The sequence below is a fragment of the Callospermophilus lateralis genome, chromosome 9, assembly GCF_048772815.1.
Source record: "Callospermophilus lateralis isolate mCalLat2 chromosome 9, mCalLat2.hap1, whole genome shotgun sequence".
In the NCBI taxonomy this organism is placed as follows: domain Eukaryota; kingdom Metazoa; phylum Chordata; class Mammalia; order Rodentia; family Sciuridae; genus Callospermophilus; species Callospermophilus lateralis.
Window position 1 is genome coordinate 64,822,840 of NC_135313.1, and position 18,975 is coordinate 64,841,814.

An 18,975-nucleotide genomic window follows, 5' to 3' on the forward strand; every position below is an offset into this window, starting at 1 on the left:
TTAAGGGAGTTTCTAATGCAATCTCAATTCTATTCCACTGAACTCTACATCTATTTTTATTGAGTATCAAATTGTCTTGCTTAATTTAGCTTTGAAATTAAACCCCTATCTCTCACCCTACACAAAACCCAATTCAAAGTGGATCAAGGACTTAGGAATTAGAACAGAGATCCTGTGCCAAATAGAAGAAAAGGTAAGAGTAAGTTTTAACCTTAGCTTTGGGGTAAGTTTTAACATTTTTAAGTTTGAGTTCTCCAACTTGGCCCTTCTGTGTTGATTGGTTTTGCACATGGCCCTTGGCATTTCCATATGAATTTCCATATGATTTGCAATCACTTTGTCAACTTCTGCAAATTAAGTACCTAGGATTTTGAGGATTGCATTAAATTTGCAGGTAGATTTAGTGAACATGATTATCTTAACAGTACTGTCTCCTAATTACTGACTATGAAACATCTTTCATTTATTTGTATTTTAAAAATTTCTTTCATGTACAAAGTCTTGTACTTATTTTGTTGAATTAATTTCTAGGCATTTTATTGTTTTTGATACTATTGCAAATAGAATTTTCTTAATTTCATTTTCAGATTATTTATTACTGGTGTATAGAATCATAATTGGATTTTGTCTCTTGATTTTATGCCTATTCTGCAACTCGGCTAGATTCAGTTATTAGTTTTTTTAGTTATATTTGTGTTTGTGTGTATTTTCAGTAAGATTTTTTTCAATAAAAGAGAAGGTTGCAAATGGTTTTACATCTTTCTTTCCAATCTGGATGCCATTCTTTAATTTTTAAATTTTTTCCCGCTGATTAAAACCTTTAGTTGGGCTGGGGATACAGCTCAGTTAGTAGAGTGGTTGCCTTGCATGCACAAGGCCCTGGGTTCAAACCCCAGCACCAAATTAAATAAATAAATAAGTAAATAAACCTTCAATAGAGTGTTGAAGAGAAATGACTAGAGGAGACATATTTGTCTTGTTCCTGATCTCAAAATGAAAGTATTCTTCAGTTTTACTATTTACTCTGATAGTAAGTGTGGGGTCTTTTTAGATGGCTTTTCTGGTGAAGTTCCCCTATATGTTAATTTTGTTGAGTATTTTTTTTAATCATGCAATTTACTGACTTTATTAAATGTGATTTCAGCTTCTGTTGAATTGATTGCATGTTTTTAAAAGAAGTAATATGGTACATTTTATTAACAATTTCTGTGTTGCTCCAATTTTGCATTGCTGAGATAAATTCCACTTGGTTCACTCCAACAACCTAAATACATTGTGTGATTGCTGTCCTAGAATTTTTTTGAGGATCTTTCTATCTATGTTCAATTGGGTAAGACTGGTCAATAGCTTTCTTTCTTTTCAATTTTTTGTCAAGTTTTTATATCAGGTTATTTGAGCTTCATCATAAAATGAATTGAGAAATATTACTTTTTTTTTTTGTTTTATGAACAGTTTTTTTTTGTACCAGGGATTGAACTCAGGGACCCTTAATCACTGACCCACATCTCCAGCCCTTTTTATATTTTATTTTGAGACAGGGTGTCAATAAGTTGCTGAGGATGGCTTTGAACTTGTGATCCTCCTGCCTCAGCCTCACAGGTAGCTAGGTTTTGGATAGTTTTTTAAGAATAGATTATAAGTCTTCATTAAACACTTGCTACAATTCACCAGTGACACTATATTGGCTCAGACTTTTCTTTGATTATTAATTCAATTTTTACATGTTAAATATCTATTCATATTTTCTTTTTATGACTTTATTTCCAAATATCTTATGCTTTTAATAAAAATATCTTTTTAATTGACATAGGAAATTGTATGTTTTTGTGTAGTACATGACATTTCAATATCTGTGTATTGTATAATATTTAATTCAAGGTAAGATTATCTATCTTCTTCAAATTTTATTATGTGATGAAAATACTTAAAATTCTTTATTCTAGGTTTTAAAAAATATCTATAATTTAGTACCTATTGACCATCATACAACTCTCTCTCCTTTCTCCTTTCCTCAGTTTCTTGGAACTGCCATTCTACTCTCAATTTCTGTAAGATCAATTTTTTAGATTGTGTATATGAATAAGATCCTATAGTATTCTCTTTTTGGGCTCAGCTAATTTCATTTATTTTAATGACCTCAAGTTCCATCCATGCTGTTGGAAATGACAAAATTTTGTTCTTTTTAATGGCTGAGTAGCATTCCACTATGTATATGTACAATATTCTCTTTATCCCATGATAATTTGATGGAAATTTAGGTTTCCTTTTCTTGATTATTATGAATAATGCTACAATAAACATGAGAGTACAGATGTTTATTTCACATACTGTTTTCAAAATGTTTGGATATATATGCAGTAGTGGGATTGTTATTTTTTAGAGGAACTTCCATAATATTTTCCATAATCACTATACTAATTTTTATTACTGCCAGCAGTCTATAAAGATTCCTTTTCTGTATATCTTTAGCAGCAGTTTTTGTCTTTTGTCTCTTTGGTAATAGTTATTCTACTCTCAATGAGATGATATCTCATTGTGGTTTTGATTTGCATTTTCCTGATTATTAATGATGTTGAACATTCTTCATATACTTGTTGGCCATTTGAGTGTTGTTTTGAGAAATGCTGGGTAAATAACAGTCTCTTAAAATATGACAATTTTGAAGCTGGGCACGGTGGCACATGCCTGTAATCCCAACAGCTTGGGAGACTGAAACAAGAGGAAATTCCAGTTCCAAGCCAGCCTCAGTAAGAACAAGGCACTAAGCAACTCACTGAGTCCCTGTTTCTAAGTAAAAATACAAAAAAAAAAAAAGGGGGGGGGGCGGGGATATGGCTCAGTGGTTGAGTGTCCCTGAGTTCAACCCCTAGGACCAAAAAAAAAAAAAAGGGGGCACTTGACAATTGGGTATCCACATGCAGAAGAATGAAATTGGACCACTAGTTTTTACCTTATACAAAACAACTCCAAGTGGATTTAAAGACTTAAATTTAACACCAGAAATCATAAAAACTCTATAAAAAAGCATAAACAAATATTTAAGGGCATTAGAATGGGCAAGGATTTTTTGAATAAGACCTCAAAACCACAGGAAACAAAAGTGAAAAGAGATGGGATACATCAAACTACAAGATGTCTGCACAGCAACAAAATAATCACACAGTCAAGAGACAACGTAGAAGATGGGGGAAACTCTGCATAACGTACACATCTTACAGTGGTTAATATCCAGAATATGTAAGGAACTGGAACAACTCATTTTGCCTTGGTATCCTTATTCTTCTTTGTGATTTCCATATGGTCTATGCTGATATACTGTCTTCATTCCTGATTTAGTAATTTGAGTTTCCTTTTTTTCTGGTTAGTCTAGATAAAGACTCATGAATTCTGCTCATCATCTCAAAGAACTAACCTTTGAGTTTGTTGATTTCCTCTGTTCTTTATGTATTTATTGTTTTAATCTCTATGCAAATTTTGGGTTCACTTTGCTCTTCATTTATGCTCAAAATGTCCATGGTAAAAGATGATTCTTCTAATCCATAGTCTAATCACTTCAGGGGAAAGGATATATTTATGATTTAAGGAATCATCTTTTTTTACCATGGACATTTACAGTATATATCTTTTGAAACACTGTTTAGTTGCCCGATTAATTTCAGTTTGGCGTGTTTTCATTTTCCTCTATCTTGAAGTGTTTTCTGATTTCTTTTATGATAAATTTTTTAATCCATTGGTCACTTGAGAATAAATTGTATTTGGGGCTAGGATATAGCTCAGTTGGTAAAATGCTTACCTCAAATGCACAGATCCTGGGTTCAATCTCCAGCAGCACCACCAAAAATAATAATAAATTTTCTGCCATTATTTTTGTTATTGATTTCTAGCATTTTATTTCATTTATTTATCAAAAAGTACTTTTCAATAGTTTTATAACTTTTTAAGTTTATTGATGTTTATTTTGTCACCTAACATACAAGGGAATCTTTCAAGTGCACTTGAGAAGAAATTGCATCCTGTGTTTATATTTTCTAGTATTCCATGATTCACCTCAAATGCAAATCCTGCCTTTCTTAATATTTCTGAGAAGTTCTAATTTTAACTTCCCATCTATTGTTTATGTCTTTCCAGCACCCATCTTTCTTTCTTCTCATAATCACATCCCAATTTTCTGCCTCATAGTGCCACTCATTTACTATTCAGTGATAAGAAGTCATTCTGATTTGTCAGGATATGACATTTTAATCCTACAATTAGAGCAATTGATTGGCTTAGAAATGGTCATGTAACTATCACGTGGTTGATGATATTTACTTCTTGGATCTTAGTTAAAGTTGCTAGTTGGGAAGCTACAATCTTCCTGTTCAGGGACTTGTATGGGTACAATAAAGTCAGTAGCATCTTGAATATAGTAGGAGATATCCAGGCAGAGATAAAGGAAACATCTGGGAAGAGATGGGTCAAGAAGCTGATTCCCAATGGCAGTGATAAAGAACTGGAATCTAGTCAGGTTAGAATCTGGAGTTAATTCCAAATAAACTTCATTTACTTAAGGTAATGAATTCCTTTATTTGTGCTTAACTCATTTGTGTTCTGATATTCACCTCCATAAACCTTTTTCATATCACATTCCCATTTTTTTAGATTCCTATATAGGTGAAAATTTGAACTAAATAACATGACTGTCCTTTCCTACTTTCAGTTTCTATGATTTGTGGCCATAGCTTACAGTATGCTCTGAAATAGCCTTTGGAATCTCTGTAGAGCCTTCAGATTGTCCACTGCTCTAGCAATTTATCATCAGCACAGTTTTCTTGATTATAAAATATAGACAATCAATCGTAGTATCTGCTACCTTAGGACTGGCTTTGTGGGAATCCAAAGACAGAGATTTCATGCAAATCATAGAATGTAGTGCCTGATAAAAAATAAGTGGCCAACATACATTAACTTTATCATTAGTGAAGACCTAGCTCAAAAAAGAATAAAATTTAAGTTATTAAAATGCATAGTGTTTAATTCAAATGCTGTATACTCTAACTTAGATTACATTGTTCACTATTTACATACAACCTGTCTAAATGCTCATTATCATGCTGTGTGGTGATGAGAAGGTAATAAGCACTTTATATTAGTACAAATATACATTTGCTTTATGTTTTTATTTCTTTGATTTCTTTGTATAAGACCTTTCTACTTTCATTTCTATTGCTAAGTGAAAGCTAATGTAAAACCTATCATTTACAAATTCTAGAATAATAGCAGAAACTAAAAAGGAAATAGCAACCACCATGTGAGATTTCCTCTTCAGGTATTTAAAAATGATGTTTCATAATTATTTCAAAATTATTATTATATTTGTTTTGCAAAGTTTTTGTTCTTAAAACCTGAGAAATGTGTCAAGATTCTATCATCATAGATCAATGGCCTCCATAATTCACAATTATCTAATGAATTCATAACTTAAATTCAATTTTAAATCAAAACTGTTCACAAAATCTCTGAATATTTTGCATTATGTTTAACTATAATAATATATTTTTATTATTAAAAGAAAGAATGCTAAACTTTTGTTGTGCAGATAAACGTGGCCAGTAAGTGGATATTTGATTTGAGTTAACTGGGTAACAAAAGTCTACCATTCTTTACCAAGAAAGTACATTCACCAAGGCAGTCATGAACTCTTTCAGTGTGAAGAGGAACCCTCAGTGTCTTACCAGGTTCCCCACAGATAGCACGCTGCTGAACTGCTCAGTCATGGGATAGTGCTCCATGGCCATGAAGAGCGTGTTTAAGACGATGCAGATGGTGATTGCCAGGTCTACAAATGGGTCCATCACAACGAGGTTGACGAGGTGTTTCACCTTTAACCATGGTTTACAGCAGTCCCAAATCAAACACATGTTAGCAAATTTATACCAGCAGGGTGGGCATTTCTGTCTGGATTCTTCAAGTTCTGGAAGAAAAAAAGTTAAAATTCTCATGAAAAGTGTTTACTTTTTATTAAACAGTCTTTGGGTTAAACTTGAAGTAACTTTTTGAGAAATTCAAAGGTGTTAAAATGTTTAATTGGTTAATCTCATGGTGAAGCAAGAAAAAATTTATAATGGGTTTGCAGTCTAACAAGAGTGTGCAGAGAAAGGCTAATCAGTTTTCCAAAGTTTTTATGGCTAACCATAGTTTTCAAGATTCCATTTGCAACATTAAACTGCTTGGCAACTGTCTTCAAGTCTTCCAGAACAGTATGAGTTACGTTAACTACACTTAAAGTTCATCGTGTACCAGACAGATCAAGAGGCATATATGTTATTGAAACTTCTTTTCAGTCGATGTCCTATAAACCTTACTCAGTCATGCTGAATCTCAGTTTCTTGGATTAGACATATTTTTAGGGGTTTCTATTGAGATGATTTTGTCAGTGTCTTTATTCTCTGTTAAAGTGTCTCACAAAAACTCATTTGATGCAGCTGTCATATTAAATTCAGCAAGATTCCTTCCTTCCACAATTCTCAATTTGACTAGAGGACACAAAAGAAGAGGAAATATGGAATCTAAGAAACTGCCATCCCCATTGTTAGTTTAAATCAACATTTCACAAAGTGGGATTTGTGTACTGTCAAAAATTACAACAGGATTTTAGAAAGAATATACATAGAATTCATAAAGTTTTATGGTATGCTTTTATTTTATTGTATTGAAACTATATATCAAACCTGTGACATGAAATTTCATAGTAAAATTTTAGGGAAAAAAAACTACGTTCTCAAGAGGAATTTTAACTAAATAATAGGAGGGAGAAGGAAGAAATGCACAGATCTTTAAGGGATTCTCAAAATTGTAAATTTTGGTAAACAATGGCAAATAACTTTGGAGAATTAGAAAGTGGAACAATATATACTGTCTTCCTTTGATAAGATGATCTCTTAATGAACTAACCAGTGGGAGGGGGATTTGCCCTCTGCCAATTTCACTGTTGCATACCCCATTACTTGCTCTGCCAAACATGGGACCATCAGTTCCCACACTGATATTGTGAAGATTTCTTCTTTTTCCATCCAATTAACTCTTGTTTTTACCTTTAGTGTCACTGTTATGGCATCTAGACCTCCATCCTGCTACAGTTTACTATGGACTACATTTTGTAAGAAAGGAACCAATATGTGAAATAGAGAATCGTGACTAGAGTAATTATTTTCTTATCTTGATGACAAACATTTGCTACTAATTAATACTACCATGTCCCTAAAGTAAAAATTGTCTCTTTGGATACTCACATTCTTCAAGTGAACAGTTTATTTCTGTTTCTTTTTATGTGTAATTTGGAAAATAATAAAGAGTATTTGAGTTTTAAATCAGAGAAAAATATACATATAATTGCTATGCACTAATTACATTGTAGATGATTTAAAGACTCCCCCCAAACCTCGTGTTTACACCAAAGGTAACATGAAAATAATTTATGATAAATAATAAAAGGAAAATTACAAAAATCTCACTTTGCCTCTGTACCGTCAGAATAAGTTACTTTTATATGCTAGCTGCCAGTTAGTAGAAAAAGAGAAGCAAACAGGAATAGCACAGAAAAATGAAATAAATCAGAGAAAATTTCAAAAAGAAAAATTCAGCCAGTATTATTCATCGTGACACTAGGAGAAACTGGAGCAAAGTTGTGTGAGCACTAAAATAAAATCTTTCAATTATTCATTCCAAAAAAAAAAAAAAGAATTTCACATTTTGAAAAAAAGCAAAGTACTCAGGAGACAACTACAGCCACCTCTCCATTATTCCTGTGTGGCTTACCACACTGAGAATCATCTACAGCTAAATTTGTACCTTTTGCTGGCTTGTTTTCATTCCTCTGGTGCTTCTAATTCACCCTCATACATCCTTCACAAAGGTGTGACCAGGAATTTTTTCTATGTGGTTTTGCATTTTTAAAAAAAGAAATAAAGAAAATGTGATATATATATATATATAAACTCAGTCTTAAAGAAGAATGAAATTATGGCATTTGCTGGTAAATGGATGGAGTTGGAGAATATCATGCTAAGCAAAATAAGCCAATCTCAAAAAACCAAAGGCCAAATGTTTCTCTGATATGTGGATGCTAATTCACAATAAGGGAGTTGAGGCTTGTGAAGATAGTTAGAATAATAATCTAACCTTTAGATTAGGTAGAGGAGAGTGAAAAGAGGGGAAGGGTATGGTAGTAGGAAGGATAGTTGAATGAATCAGACATTATTGCCCTATGTGGATATATAACTATACAATGATGGGATTCCACATCATGTACAACCAGAAGAATGATAAATTATACTCCATCTATGTATGATGTATTGAAGTACATTTTACTGTCATGTATAACTAATAAGAACAATTTTTTTAAAAAAGCAAAAATAAGAAGAAAAAAAATAAAGCTTAAAAAGCAAATAAGTCATTTTTGCTCATCCTGCACAGCTTCATTTACCATGAGGCTCTTTATTACCTTGGACAATGAAGATTTGGCTGTAGTTAAAAACAAGGAAAACAAAAGTTGCCACGGGATCAGTAAGCCTTTGTAAGAAGGACAGGTGAACTAAATCTTAGAAGAAGCAATCATCAAATAAACAGATTGTATCAACCAAGAAACCTCCTTACCATTATCAGCAACAAAAACGTACCATATTTATGTCAGCTCTAGAATGCATTCTGTGCTAAGTATTGCTACTGCCAACCTTGACCAATGCCACATTCCTTAGGTATAATTGAGTAAAGAAAAGTCATCCTTTCATTGTATGAAACTGAAGAAAACAGAGTAAAATGTAGCCACTGTCTCTCACAAAAACACAAAGTCGGAAGATCTGTAGATATTCAAACCCAAAGAGTCTCACTCTGTTCCTTCCTAAGTTGTACTTGTTCCTGGAACATTCTTTCCATCCTGAGAAACACGAAGCCCTGAGACACATTTCCTTGGAGAAGGATGTGGGTACGATCATTTGGAACTTTGTACTTTAATGAATGGATAAGTCCAATCTTGTGGTGGTTTGATGCTTTCTGAATAATTTCTTATGTTAGCTCAAACTTAATGCTATGAGAAGTGCAAAGTATGACTGTTAATTTAGACTTACCCTGTCTCCTTCTCTACTTCCTGCTTTAGGGAGCAGACATGCTGCTGACATCTGTAGCAGAACCACTGGCAGCTTCCTCTCAGTGGTTTTGCTATGGCAAGGAGCAGAAGACCAGAGAATCTTCAAAAGATTTACCTGGAGGGATAGGGAGGAGCAAGCTACTGGCAGCTGGGGGGGAAGAGGGAGTGCAAGCTAACGCAGGCGAGGTTGGGGAAGAACGACTAGAGTTTAATATTCCATTGAAATCAGAGAAAAGATTTCTGCTACTGCATTAGGACATTATGAAAATTGGGTCTTGTATTACTGTTTTGTCTGTGAGGTGTACAATTATCTACACTGTGAGGTTTTGTGGCTGTAACTTTTAAGTTTTAGGTACTGATATCATGGGATTTTTGCATTCAGACTGGAAGAGAATTATTCCAGGGATCTACCCAATCTCAAGAGAAAGTGTAATAAACAAGAAATGCGTGTGTCTTGGAACTCTCTCAGTCTCTTTCTCCTTTTCTTTTTCTCTTTTTATACACACACACACACACACACACACACACACACACACACCACAGATATACTTTCACATATGTGAGAAGAGGTGCAAAGGGGAGTTCAAAAGAAGGAGGGATAGAATATATTTTACATCACAGTAGGGAGGGAAAATAAGGAGGAAAGGGAAAAGGCGGGAAAAGTGAAAGGACAGAACTTATTTTATATGAAACTATTTTCCAAGTAGTTGAAGTTGACAGTCACTGTTTGAATTCATTTGTAATATGGAAAGGCAAAGACATGTGAATTAGCAAAAACAACACAATATAACAACGAATAGCAATAATATTTATTGACTTTCTTCCACATGCCAAGTACATAGGTGCTTTATATAGGGTGCCTTACTTAATCCAACTATAACTTTATGCCTAATCATCATTATCCACATTTCACTAATGAGGAAATCAAAATTTGAGTCATAAAGTAACACATTTAACATGTGGCAGAGCCAAGAATTAATTACAAATTGTGCTGCTCCCCTTCATGTGGTATTATGAAATCCAGATATCTAAACATTATTTTAACTACCTAGATAAAATCTGTAACTAAAGAAAATGCTAATGCATTTTTATGCTCTGGTCAAAGAGAGTTTTGTAAAAGCAGGATTACAAAATTTTGAATGCTTTCCTTCAATGAGGTTAATGTCAAACCTTAATTTGCATTTTTTTCATTTATATTTCTAGTTAGATCAATGGATTTTATAACTGTGTCAAGAAGTTAATACAATTCCAGCAGGTTAGCATCATCATAATGATACGCATTTATCATTATACTCATTTCAATGTCATGCACACAACATGCTTCAAGAGTTTAGAGTTTAATCTTTGAAAGTAGCATTCCAAATATACCTTGAATTTGCAGCAGCTTCCTAGAGGCTAAATGTAAAAATCTATGAGATAATAGAATCCATGTGTTGTGCATGGATTTTACTTTTACTTAGCAAAAGAAATAGTGATGATATGGAAAACAAGTTGGGGAGTATTTTCTTGGAATTTAAGGAAGTGGTTTTGCATCATTGTTAAAATACCACCACATAGCTATGGTGTAAGACTTCTGACATACCTTCCATGGTATTGGTCAAAATACTGGCTAAACTCATTGCTCTTTGTCTTGAATTCGGATCTTCCAACAAATCCATGGAAACATGGTAAGAACTGGATCGTCTCTTCCTTATTTCTGTTTCAGTAGTCGTGCCCTAAAAATAAAATTTCAGACAAAATCACCTTTTGTGTGTGTGTGTGTGGTGCTAGGTATTGAACCCAGTGCTTTATGCATTCAAGGCAAGAACTCTGCCAATTGAGCTATATTCTCAACCCACAATTATTATTGAGGGTAGCAAAAACTAACACATTCTTATAACAGATGCTACTTAACTAAATGTTCACCATGTTTTCTCAGTCATAAATAGCTCATGATGATATTGCTTGAATTATCATTCTTAGGGAGTGTTTGAAGGTTCACCAGATGCTAAGCTTTCTGGGATATTTAGGTGAATTTTTCTGTTCCTCCATTCTGGAGTATTCTCCTAGAAGTATGATGTTTTCTTTTGGGTAGATAATCTTTTGGTACTTCCAACTAATTCAACTGAGGAGTTCAGTCTTTAATTTATTCTCAGGTCTAGTCATTACTTCTTTATAGACATATTTTCATTTGGTTTAATGTGTGAAGGAGAAAAACATTCCAGAAGTAAAATGCTTTTGTTTATTAGAAATGGGTAATATTTCCCAATATAGGAAAATTAAATTTTAACTTGTCTATAACTTTGGTGATACATTTACAAATCAACTGTATCCACAAATGACCCATCCCTTTTATTGAAAAATAACATCAGTTTGGGGACCTTGGATTTTTATTATTTTTGTAGAAATGATGTAATAATTTCAAACTTTCCTATTATAAAATAAGCTCACTGGGATTTCAAAAAGGGCAGAAATTAATTTCTAATTCAGGAGTTCAAACAATGAAATTAACTATCACAGGACAAAAGCCAAAACTCAAGCATTTCAAATACAGTTCAGGGTATATTAATAATAAAGAAGTCATTTTCAGTTCTCTGAGTATTTTTAATATTTCTAAAAGAGAAATTTGAGTGTTATTCATCTATTTTGGCCTTATTTTGATAAGAACAATTAACTTTATTTTTTATCTTTATTAACCTGAACACCTGTAGTTCACGTATATTTAAAACCAAAGTTTCCCAACTGATATGATTGTCACTAATGGCAATAATCATCCACACAGGTTACTCTAAAATTAATTTTAAGGTAAAAAATAAGTGAAACTAACGAAAAAAGAAATATACCCTCTATGAAAATACTAAGTTTCAAATCAAAAGGGAGATTCTCAGAATTTAAAGTATTTTGCACTGTCAGAGAAAGTTTAAAAAAAATGGTCATATGAAGGTTATTTGTTCTTTTTACTCTACTGAAAACCATATGTAGCTGGCTATTGTGGTGCATGCCTATAATTCCAGCATCTCCCAAGGCTGAAGCAACCGCGAGGCACTAATCAACTCAGTGAGACCCTGTCTCTAAATAAAATACAAATAAGGCTGGGGATGTGGCTCAGTGGCCGAGTCCCCCTGATTTAAATCTGTTGTACAAACAAAAACGAAACAAAACAAAACAAAAATCATATATAGAACTCAAAATCTGTTTAGTTTTTTTTAAATATATATACATATATATATATGTATATATATTTAGTTGTCAATGGACCTTTATTTATTATATGCATTGCTGAGCATTGTACCCAGTGCCTCCCACATGCTAGGCAAGCACTCTACCCCTGAGCCACCACCCTAGCTCTCTGTCTAGGATTTAATGATATATTCAAAACCTTTAATGACATCACTGAGGTAATTCTTTAGTTAAATTGTCTCAATTGAATTTATGCGTAAAGATCAGGGAACCCTGTCCTCTGGAAGGTGCCATTTGACCACAGCTGTTTATTTTCTTTCCTCCCCTTCCCTCTGTAGCCCCAGGGCCTGCTTCATTTGTGGGCATACTCAGATTGTCCTGTGCAGCAGTGCGGTGTCCTACCCTGAACACCTGACTGCAGAAGTGAATGATGGAGGAGGAGGCGGACAACACAGGGATTGCGGTAGGCTTTGCTTCAAACTGGCCCCAACTCTGCCTTCAGAGATTGACTCCATCATCTCTGATAGGACAGGAGATTTATGATTACTGATGAATACCAGCTGGTTCCAACAAACTGACATTCTCCTTTGTGGAGAGAAATTGTGAAGGCTTTTTTCTCGATAAATATTTATGAAGATCAGTGATGGTCAGGTTTGTTATGCATAAGAGCCATGTGGGATCCTTATTGGGAGAAAGATAGTCAGACCTTGTTCACCTCAGTGTTTCAATCTGAGTAGGTCTGGGTGGGTCCAGGAATGTCCATTTTTAAGGAGCATCTTAAAAGATTCATCTCTAACTAGTCTGAGAGTGAAGTATATTTTGAGAAACTCTGGTTGAAAGAAAGTGTTTTTATACTTGGCCATTTTTTTTCCATTAAGAAAATTCAATGGAAGGTAATATTTTAATCTGGATAGAATGTAGGTTCAGTAACCAGCATACTTGGGGTGAAATCTTAGTTCCACCATGCACAGGCCTCATTTTCTTCCTCTGTATAATGGGGATGATATTAATAACTATCATGAAGCATCAAATGAATTCATATGTGTAAAGTGTTTGGGATGTGTCTGGCACATTGTTGGTGACAGCTATTTTTTAGCAAAAGTTGACATTTCCTCTTCCCTTCACTACAAATATCTACTTTTCTCATGGTTTGCTCTTACTCCTGGTTGCTTGAACAATTTCCCTGGAACAAAGGGGCAGGGAAAAGCCACACATAAAAAGTGAAAATCAGTGGCTATTTTTATAATTCAAAGCAAGAAACTCATCTAAGAGGTAATTGAAAACTAACTTCATATTGTTTTAAAGTGGCTTCAAAGAGCTTATCTAATATAATAAATTAAGTTATATTTAAAAAATCATGCAAAGATTTTTAATATGATTCTGAAAACTGGAAAATATAATCAAACGATATTGCCAGAGTGTATGTTTGATTTTTGAAGTGCTGTGGATTTAACCCAGGAGCTCCTGCTTGTAAATGAAATTTCAGGAAATACCAGCATTAAAAGTGTGATGTTTTATGAAGGAAATGCTAGTAATATCCTGATAACTGTCTAGTATTTTGCTGAAATACTTTTCCATGCATTAGATTTGGAGTCACTTTGTTTACCAAAGTAATTCATGACAGTAATATCTGGTCTAAAAATTAGATTATATGATTCTGAACCAAGTACTTTTTGAGGAACTACTTTTATTGAAGCAAATTTACAATGGTCAAGGCTAAGATGTTACCACTTTGACCTACAAAGAGAGAGAAAGCTGCTCTAGGATATACTGATCTATTTAGTACTAGTATTTACTTCAAGCAAAAGTTTCAAATTCTCTTCTTAACAATGATGGCAAAATCCCTGAGAAAAATATTTATGTAAGTTGTCCAAATTTTCTTGCAATCAATTCAATTATATCAATGAAACATTTTGCTTGATAAATTGTTGTTTTACTTTTTGGTAAGTTTCAAATTATAATCAAGATGAAGAAACACTTCAAAATTAAGTCCATGAGACCTGTTCTATGTTTCTAGTTAATGTGTAAAAAACAAAAAAAGTATGTGTAGGACAACTTGACAAGACAAGTTCTCGGCTTGATAAAACCATCTCCTGGCTTGTGAGCATTAGATTCAGGAAAAGAAAATACTTAGATCTAAAAAGAAAAAAACAAAAAAAACAGGGCTGGGGATGTGGCTCAAGCAGTAGCGCGCTCGCCTGGCATGCGTGCGGCCGGGGTTTGATCCTCAGCACCACATACAAACAAAGATGTTGTGTCCACCGAAAACTAAAAAATAAATATTAAGATTCAATCTCTCTCTCTCTAAAAAACAACAACAACACTCCTGCCTGCACCAGCCCACTGCATTGCTCCCATCAATTGCAGTTTTAGTTGGCCTCACCTCCGGCAGAAGCTGCCCAGCTGGAGAAGTGAGGGCAGAAGGGCCCCCCACTAGAGAGACCACTCCATTGCAGTCCACTGCACTGTGCATCTTCCCATTCATGGGCAGGATGGGGAGCACCCTGGAGGCACGGCTGGCCTGGCTGACATTGCTGTGACGCCGCTCTCCATGCCTATGTGGCACAAACAGAGAGTCTCTTCTGCTGTCATTGTCCTCAAAGGTGCTGTGCTCATCGTCAGCAAAGTCATTCTCAGAGCCAACATCCTTAGTGCGACCTCTGAAGCTGAAAAGGCTCGCCCTGCTGTTGCGTCTTGGAGAGAAAAGGGAGCCTCGGATGCTCAATAACGACTGTGAACAATAAGCAAAGAGATAAAAGCAGATGAGTAGAATCAAGAGCTGGCATCCTGAAAACATGACTTGCCTCATTCTTTCGTGGACACTGACCTATCTGAGTTACTGGACAAATGTAACCACAGTTTCCTATGGTAACTGTTAGCAGCATTCCATCACTTTCTGCTAGGTTCACTTTTGTTTTGCTCTTTCTCCTTTCCCTTATTTTTTCCTAAGCTTTCTCATTTTCTTCTAATTTTCCTGTACTTTAGTATATCGAAAGTATTGCCATGACATTGTCTTGTGTTATTATCAACACTCAGAACAGCAGTTTTTGCTAGACTGTCTTCTAGATGCTAATTTCACTTAACAATTGAGTGAAAAGCAACTAAATATGCACCTACATCCAGAGATTTTGAAGCCAAAAATATATTCAGTAAGAGCTCACAAGTGACCACACCCTGATGCAGATCTTCCCACAGAGGAAAATAAAATCCATCTTGCTAGTAGATCTGTTTAAATATAGTACAAGGAGCAGCTTCTTCCCTTCCCTTTGCATATTTTATAATGATCTTCATGAATAAATTAAACAAATCAAGCTGAAATAACTGTATGATTCATTCCCTGATTTTCACTCTCCTGTCTCAAGAAATCTGAAGAGCACCATATTTACAAAAACCTGGTTTTCACTAAGAATCTGATAATAATCACTTACAATATTCTAAATGGTGACCTTGTCAATTTCATCGCACCATTTATCTTGTTTCTTAGTTATAGCTACATTAGGGAGAATGAACTACTTCCTGTATTTACTAGTCTACCCTTTGAAACCTCACTCTATTGAACACTAATTTTTCTTTGCCAATATACTCTTCTCTTTTGTTGACAGTGCTCTGCCTGTCGCAAAAAAAAAAAAAAAAAAAAAAAATGCTCAACTCTCAAACCATTTAACTTGAGAGACACACTAATCCCAATTTCTTGATCCAGTACTAGGACAGTGTCCCGGCTTTGCCAATTAGTACATTTTGTATATCTTTTACACAGAGTGGTTTAAAGAGGAGCACTGGGTCCTGCTTGACCTATTAACAGCCATTCCTTTCTTTTACAACTGTTAGGAAGGAGGTGCCTTTTCAACTGAAGTTTCCAAAAATATGGGATATAATTGGTGCTAAAGGGTGCTTTCTTGCCACCATCTGGGAGGGACCAGGATTGAGATATGGGGAAAAATCTTGATCTCAATATGGTTTAGAGATCTGGATGCCTAGAGATACTCATGGACTATTTACATGATCTAAAAATTTTCTTCTTTTGCCTAAGCCAAATTGAGTTGGGTTTCTGTGAATATTGATAGAAAGAATATTAATGTCATCAGTAAAAATGATTAGCTCAATCTTTTCCTCTCCACAGGACATAAAGACAACTAAAATGATTATTTAGTTTTAATTGTGTTACTAAAATCGTAATTACTGTCATTTTTACATTCCCTGGCCAATGAATATGCTTTGCATTTTCTTTTTAGGCAATCATATATTTCTCAACAAAGTCTATAAATGCTAGAAGCTTCCTTATGAGATCTTACTCATTATTTATAGAAAGAAGCACATCTATAAAGATTTACCTTTTCCCCCTACAGAAGTTTTTTTTTTCTTTTCTGTTCCTATGTTTTTTCATCCTATTATCAACTTTATTGTTAAGAATCATTTTTTTCCTTTATTGCTTTTATACAGATGGCTATTTAAAAGCATCTCCTAGACTACACAATTTCTTGCAAGTCTTTTTTCTCTCTCTTCACAGGTATTTGAATTAGCTGTGAGGATATTATAGTGACACGATTTGTGACCTAATGGTCATGTTAGCTCAAATGAACAGCAGAAGAAATGCTTGGCAATACAAATAAAGAAGAAATTATTTATAGGTATCACTTTAGTAAGAGATTATATTTTAACTACAAGTACTCCATACAATGAGAATTACAGAAGTTTGGAAAGAAATATATTTAAGATTCAAAGGTTATTTAAATTGTACAAGAGCATATTTACATGCAACAGATATGCTAAATGGTTGCACTCCTTCTGTTAGCATCAATTTTTAATGCTTACATTAATTTCATAAATGTAATCAAACGCTCTTCCACAAGTAAAAGATGACCAGTAAGAAAAACTCTCTGTACCAATGAATCTCTAGAAAGCAGAATTCCTGATTTATCACAAATAGGGAAGGAAATAATAACTTCAGAGGGTCAACCCTATCTTTAAAAGGCTTTGAAAAAAATTATTCAGATTATTGTGAGACTTGATTAGAATGTGCACTCTTGACTTTCTTTTCCCCCCACTCCCACATGAACAAATCAAATAGAAGCCTAAGAAATATTTCATATTTCCACCTACTCTAGTGAGAAAATTGTAATCTTGAAGTAAAAGCCTACATTGGGTATTTTTTTTTTTCAGTATGAAAGCAGAAATGGTTGTGAACATCATCTCTTTTCCATCATGTCATGACAAAATGGTAGTTCTTGATATTTTCAAGTCTTAGACCTTGGAAAAGCTTAATTAAAGCTAAGGGCCATTCATCGCTGTACCTAGGTTAAGCACCTCTACCTGGCTTGATCGTTTAAATATTGTCTTCAGAGCATGCAAAGCAGGGTTAGTGTAATTTTGAGGTTTTCTTTCTCTGTCTTCTTCTAATTACCCCATCCCTTTCACCTTTTCTCTCCATCTTCCTTTTCTTAGCCAGTTGTTTGTGAGACTGCTTAAGAAATAAATGTCATCTTTTATAAGTTGGTGATCACTTGTAAAGACCAAGTAGCTGGAAAGTAGGCATGCAACAGTATGGAGAAGACAGTATTGGGGAAAGGTTATCGTAGAGAGCGACATTTGCAGAAAGGGGAGGGACAGAGCCTATCCTTCAAAGGCTTCATGATTTTTCCTGGAATTAGTTCTATTGCATTTGAAATACTGAAAATTGAAGAGAATCTGGGAAACTATTGATAATATAATGTTTCTAATTTAGGCTAACTTAGGATATAATTTAGACAAATTTAGGTTATGATTAAACTAGGCCAAAATAATCCTCCCTTCCTCTCTCCCTTCCTCTCTTCTTTTCTCTCTACCTTCCATTCTTCCTTTTGTTCCCCCTTATCCTCCTCCTCCTCCTCCTCCTCCTCCTCCTTCTTCTTCTTTTTTAACAAAATAACCAATGCTTTAAAAAGGAGATTTTAATTTTAAGGGATTCATATTTATTGATTAATATTTCTTCTAATAGAATGACAATGGTTGAGAAAAGGCAATGACAGAGAACTAGTGAATGTTTCAGTATAATTAAAAATAAATTCTATTTTAAATTTTAATTCAATCCTATTTACCTCACTTCATAATGCTAATTGGATTTGGAACGAATGAAGCTGACCTACAAAGGATGTATTTATTTTAAAACCATACAAAATGTAAGTGTAATGCTAGGTATGTGTATCTTTTCAATGAAATTTGATTATAAATATCCTTATCAGTTTTAAAAAAATATTTGTTATAGGCTGCCTGATAAAGTGGAACATTCAAGGCTTTCAGCGTCAGGCCAAGTTTGAATAGTACCTCAGCCATTCATAACTATATGACATTGGGCAGCTATTTAACTTCATTGAACCAAAACTACAGTGAAAAAATACCATGCAGATTGGGATTGTAGTTCAGAGGTAGGGCCTACATGCACAAGGCCCCAGGTTCTATCCCCAGACTGGAAAAAAGAAAAGAAAAGAAAAAAATTAAAAATAATAACAATACTAATAATAATACAAAGCACCAGAGCAGTTAGCATTAGAATAATGTAAAAAGAATGAACACTTAAAATAGGCACTCAACAAAGCACGCACCCTCTCGTTCTCTTTGTATCTGAAAATTTGGCATGAATATTAATTCAGTACCTGCCGGGGTTGTCATAAGGAGATTCAAACAAAGTTATATTGCAAGTAGCAATACTATGTGCA

At 34.2% G+C, this 18,975-nt stretch overlaps 1 protein-coding gene across 5 annotated transcripts in view; it reads right to left on the reverse strand.

The window, feature by feature from the left end:
* LOC143407307 (sodium channel protein type 2 subunit alpha) overlaps positions 1-18,975 on the reverse strand; it is a 93,660-nt gene that overhangs the window by 54,402 nt on the left and 20,283 nt on the right. For 3 of the 5 annotated variants that reach the window (XM_076866460.2, XM_076866462.2, XM_076866461.2), the window contains exons 11-13: positions 14,667-15,014; positions 10,707-10,839; positions 5,715-5,953 (exon numbers count right to left, since the gene is read on the reverse strand). In XM_076866460.2, coding sequence (XP_076722575.2) covers positions 5,715-5,953; positions 10,707-10,839; positions 14,667-15,014 — 720 coding nt within the window. The remainder of the gene's footprint in view (positions 1-5,714; positions 5,954-10,706; positions 10,840-14,666; positions 15,015-18,975) is intronic. The other 2 variants (XM_076866463.2, XM_076866464.2) reach the window with 1 other exon arrangement.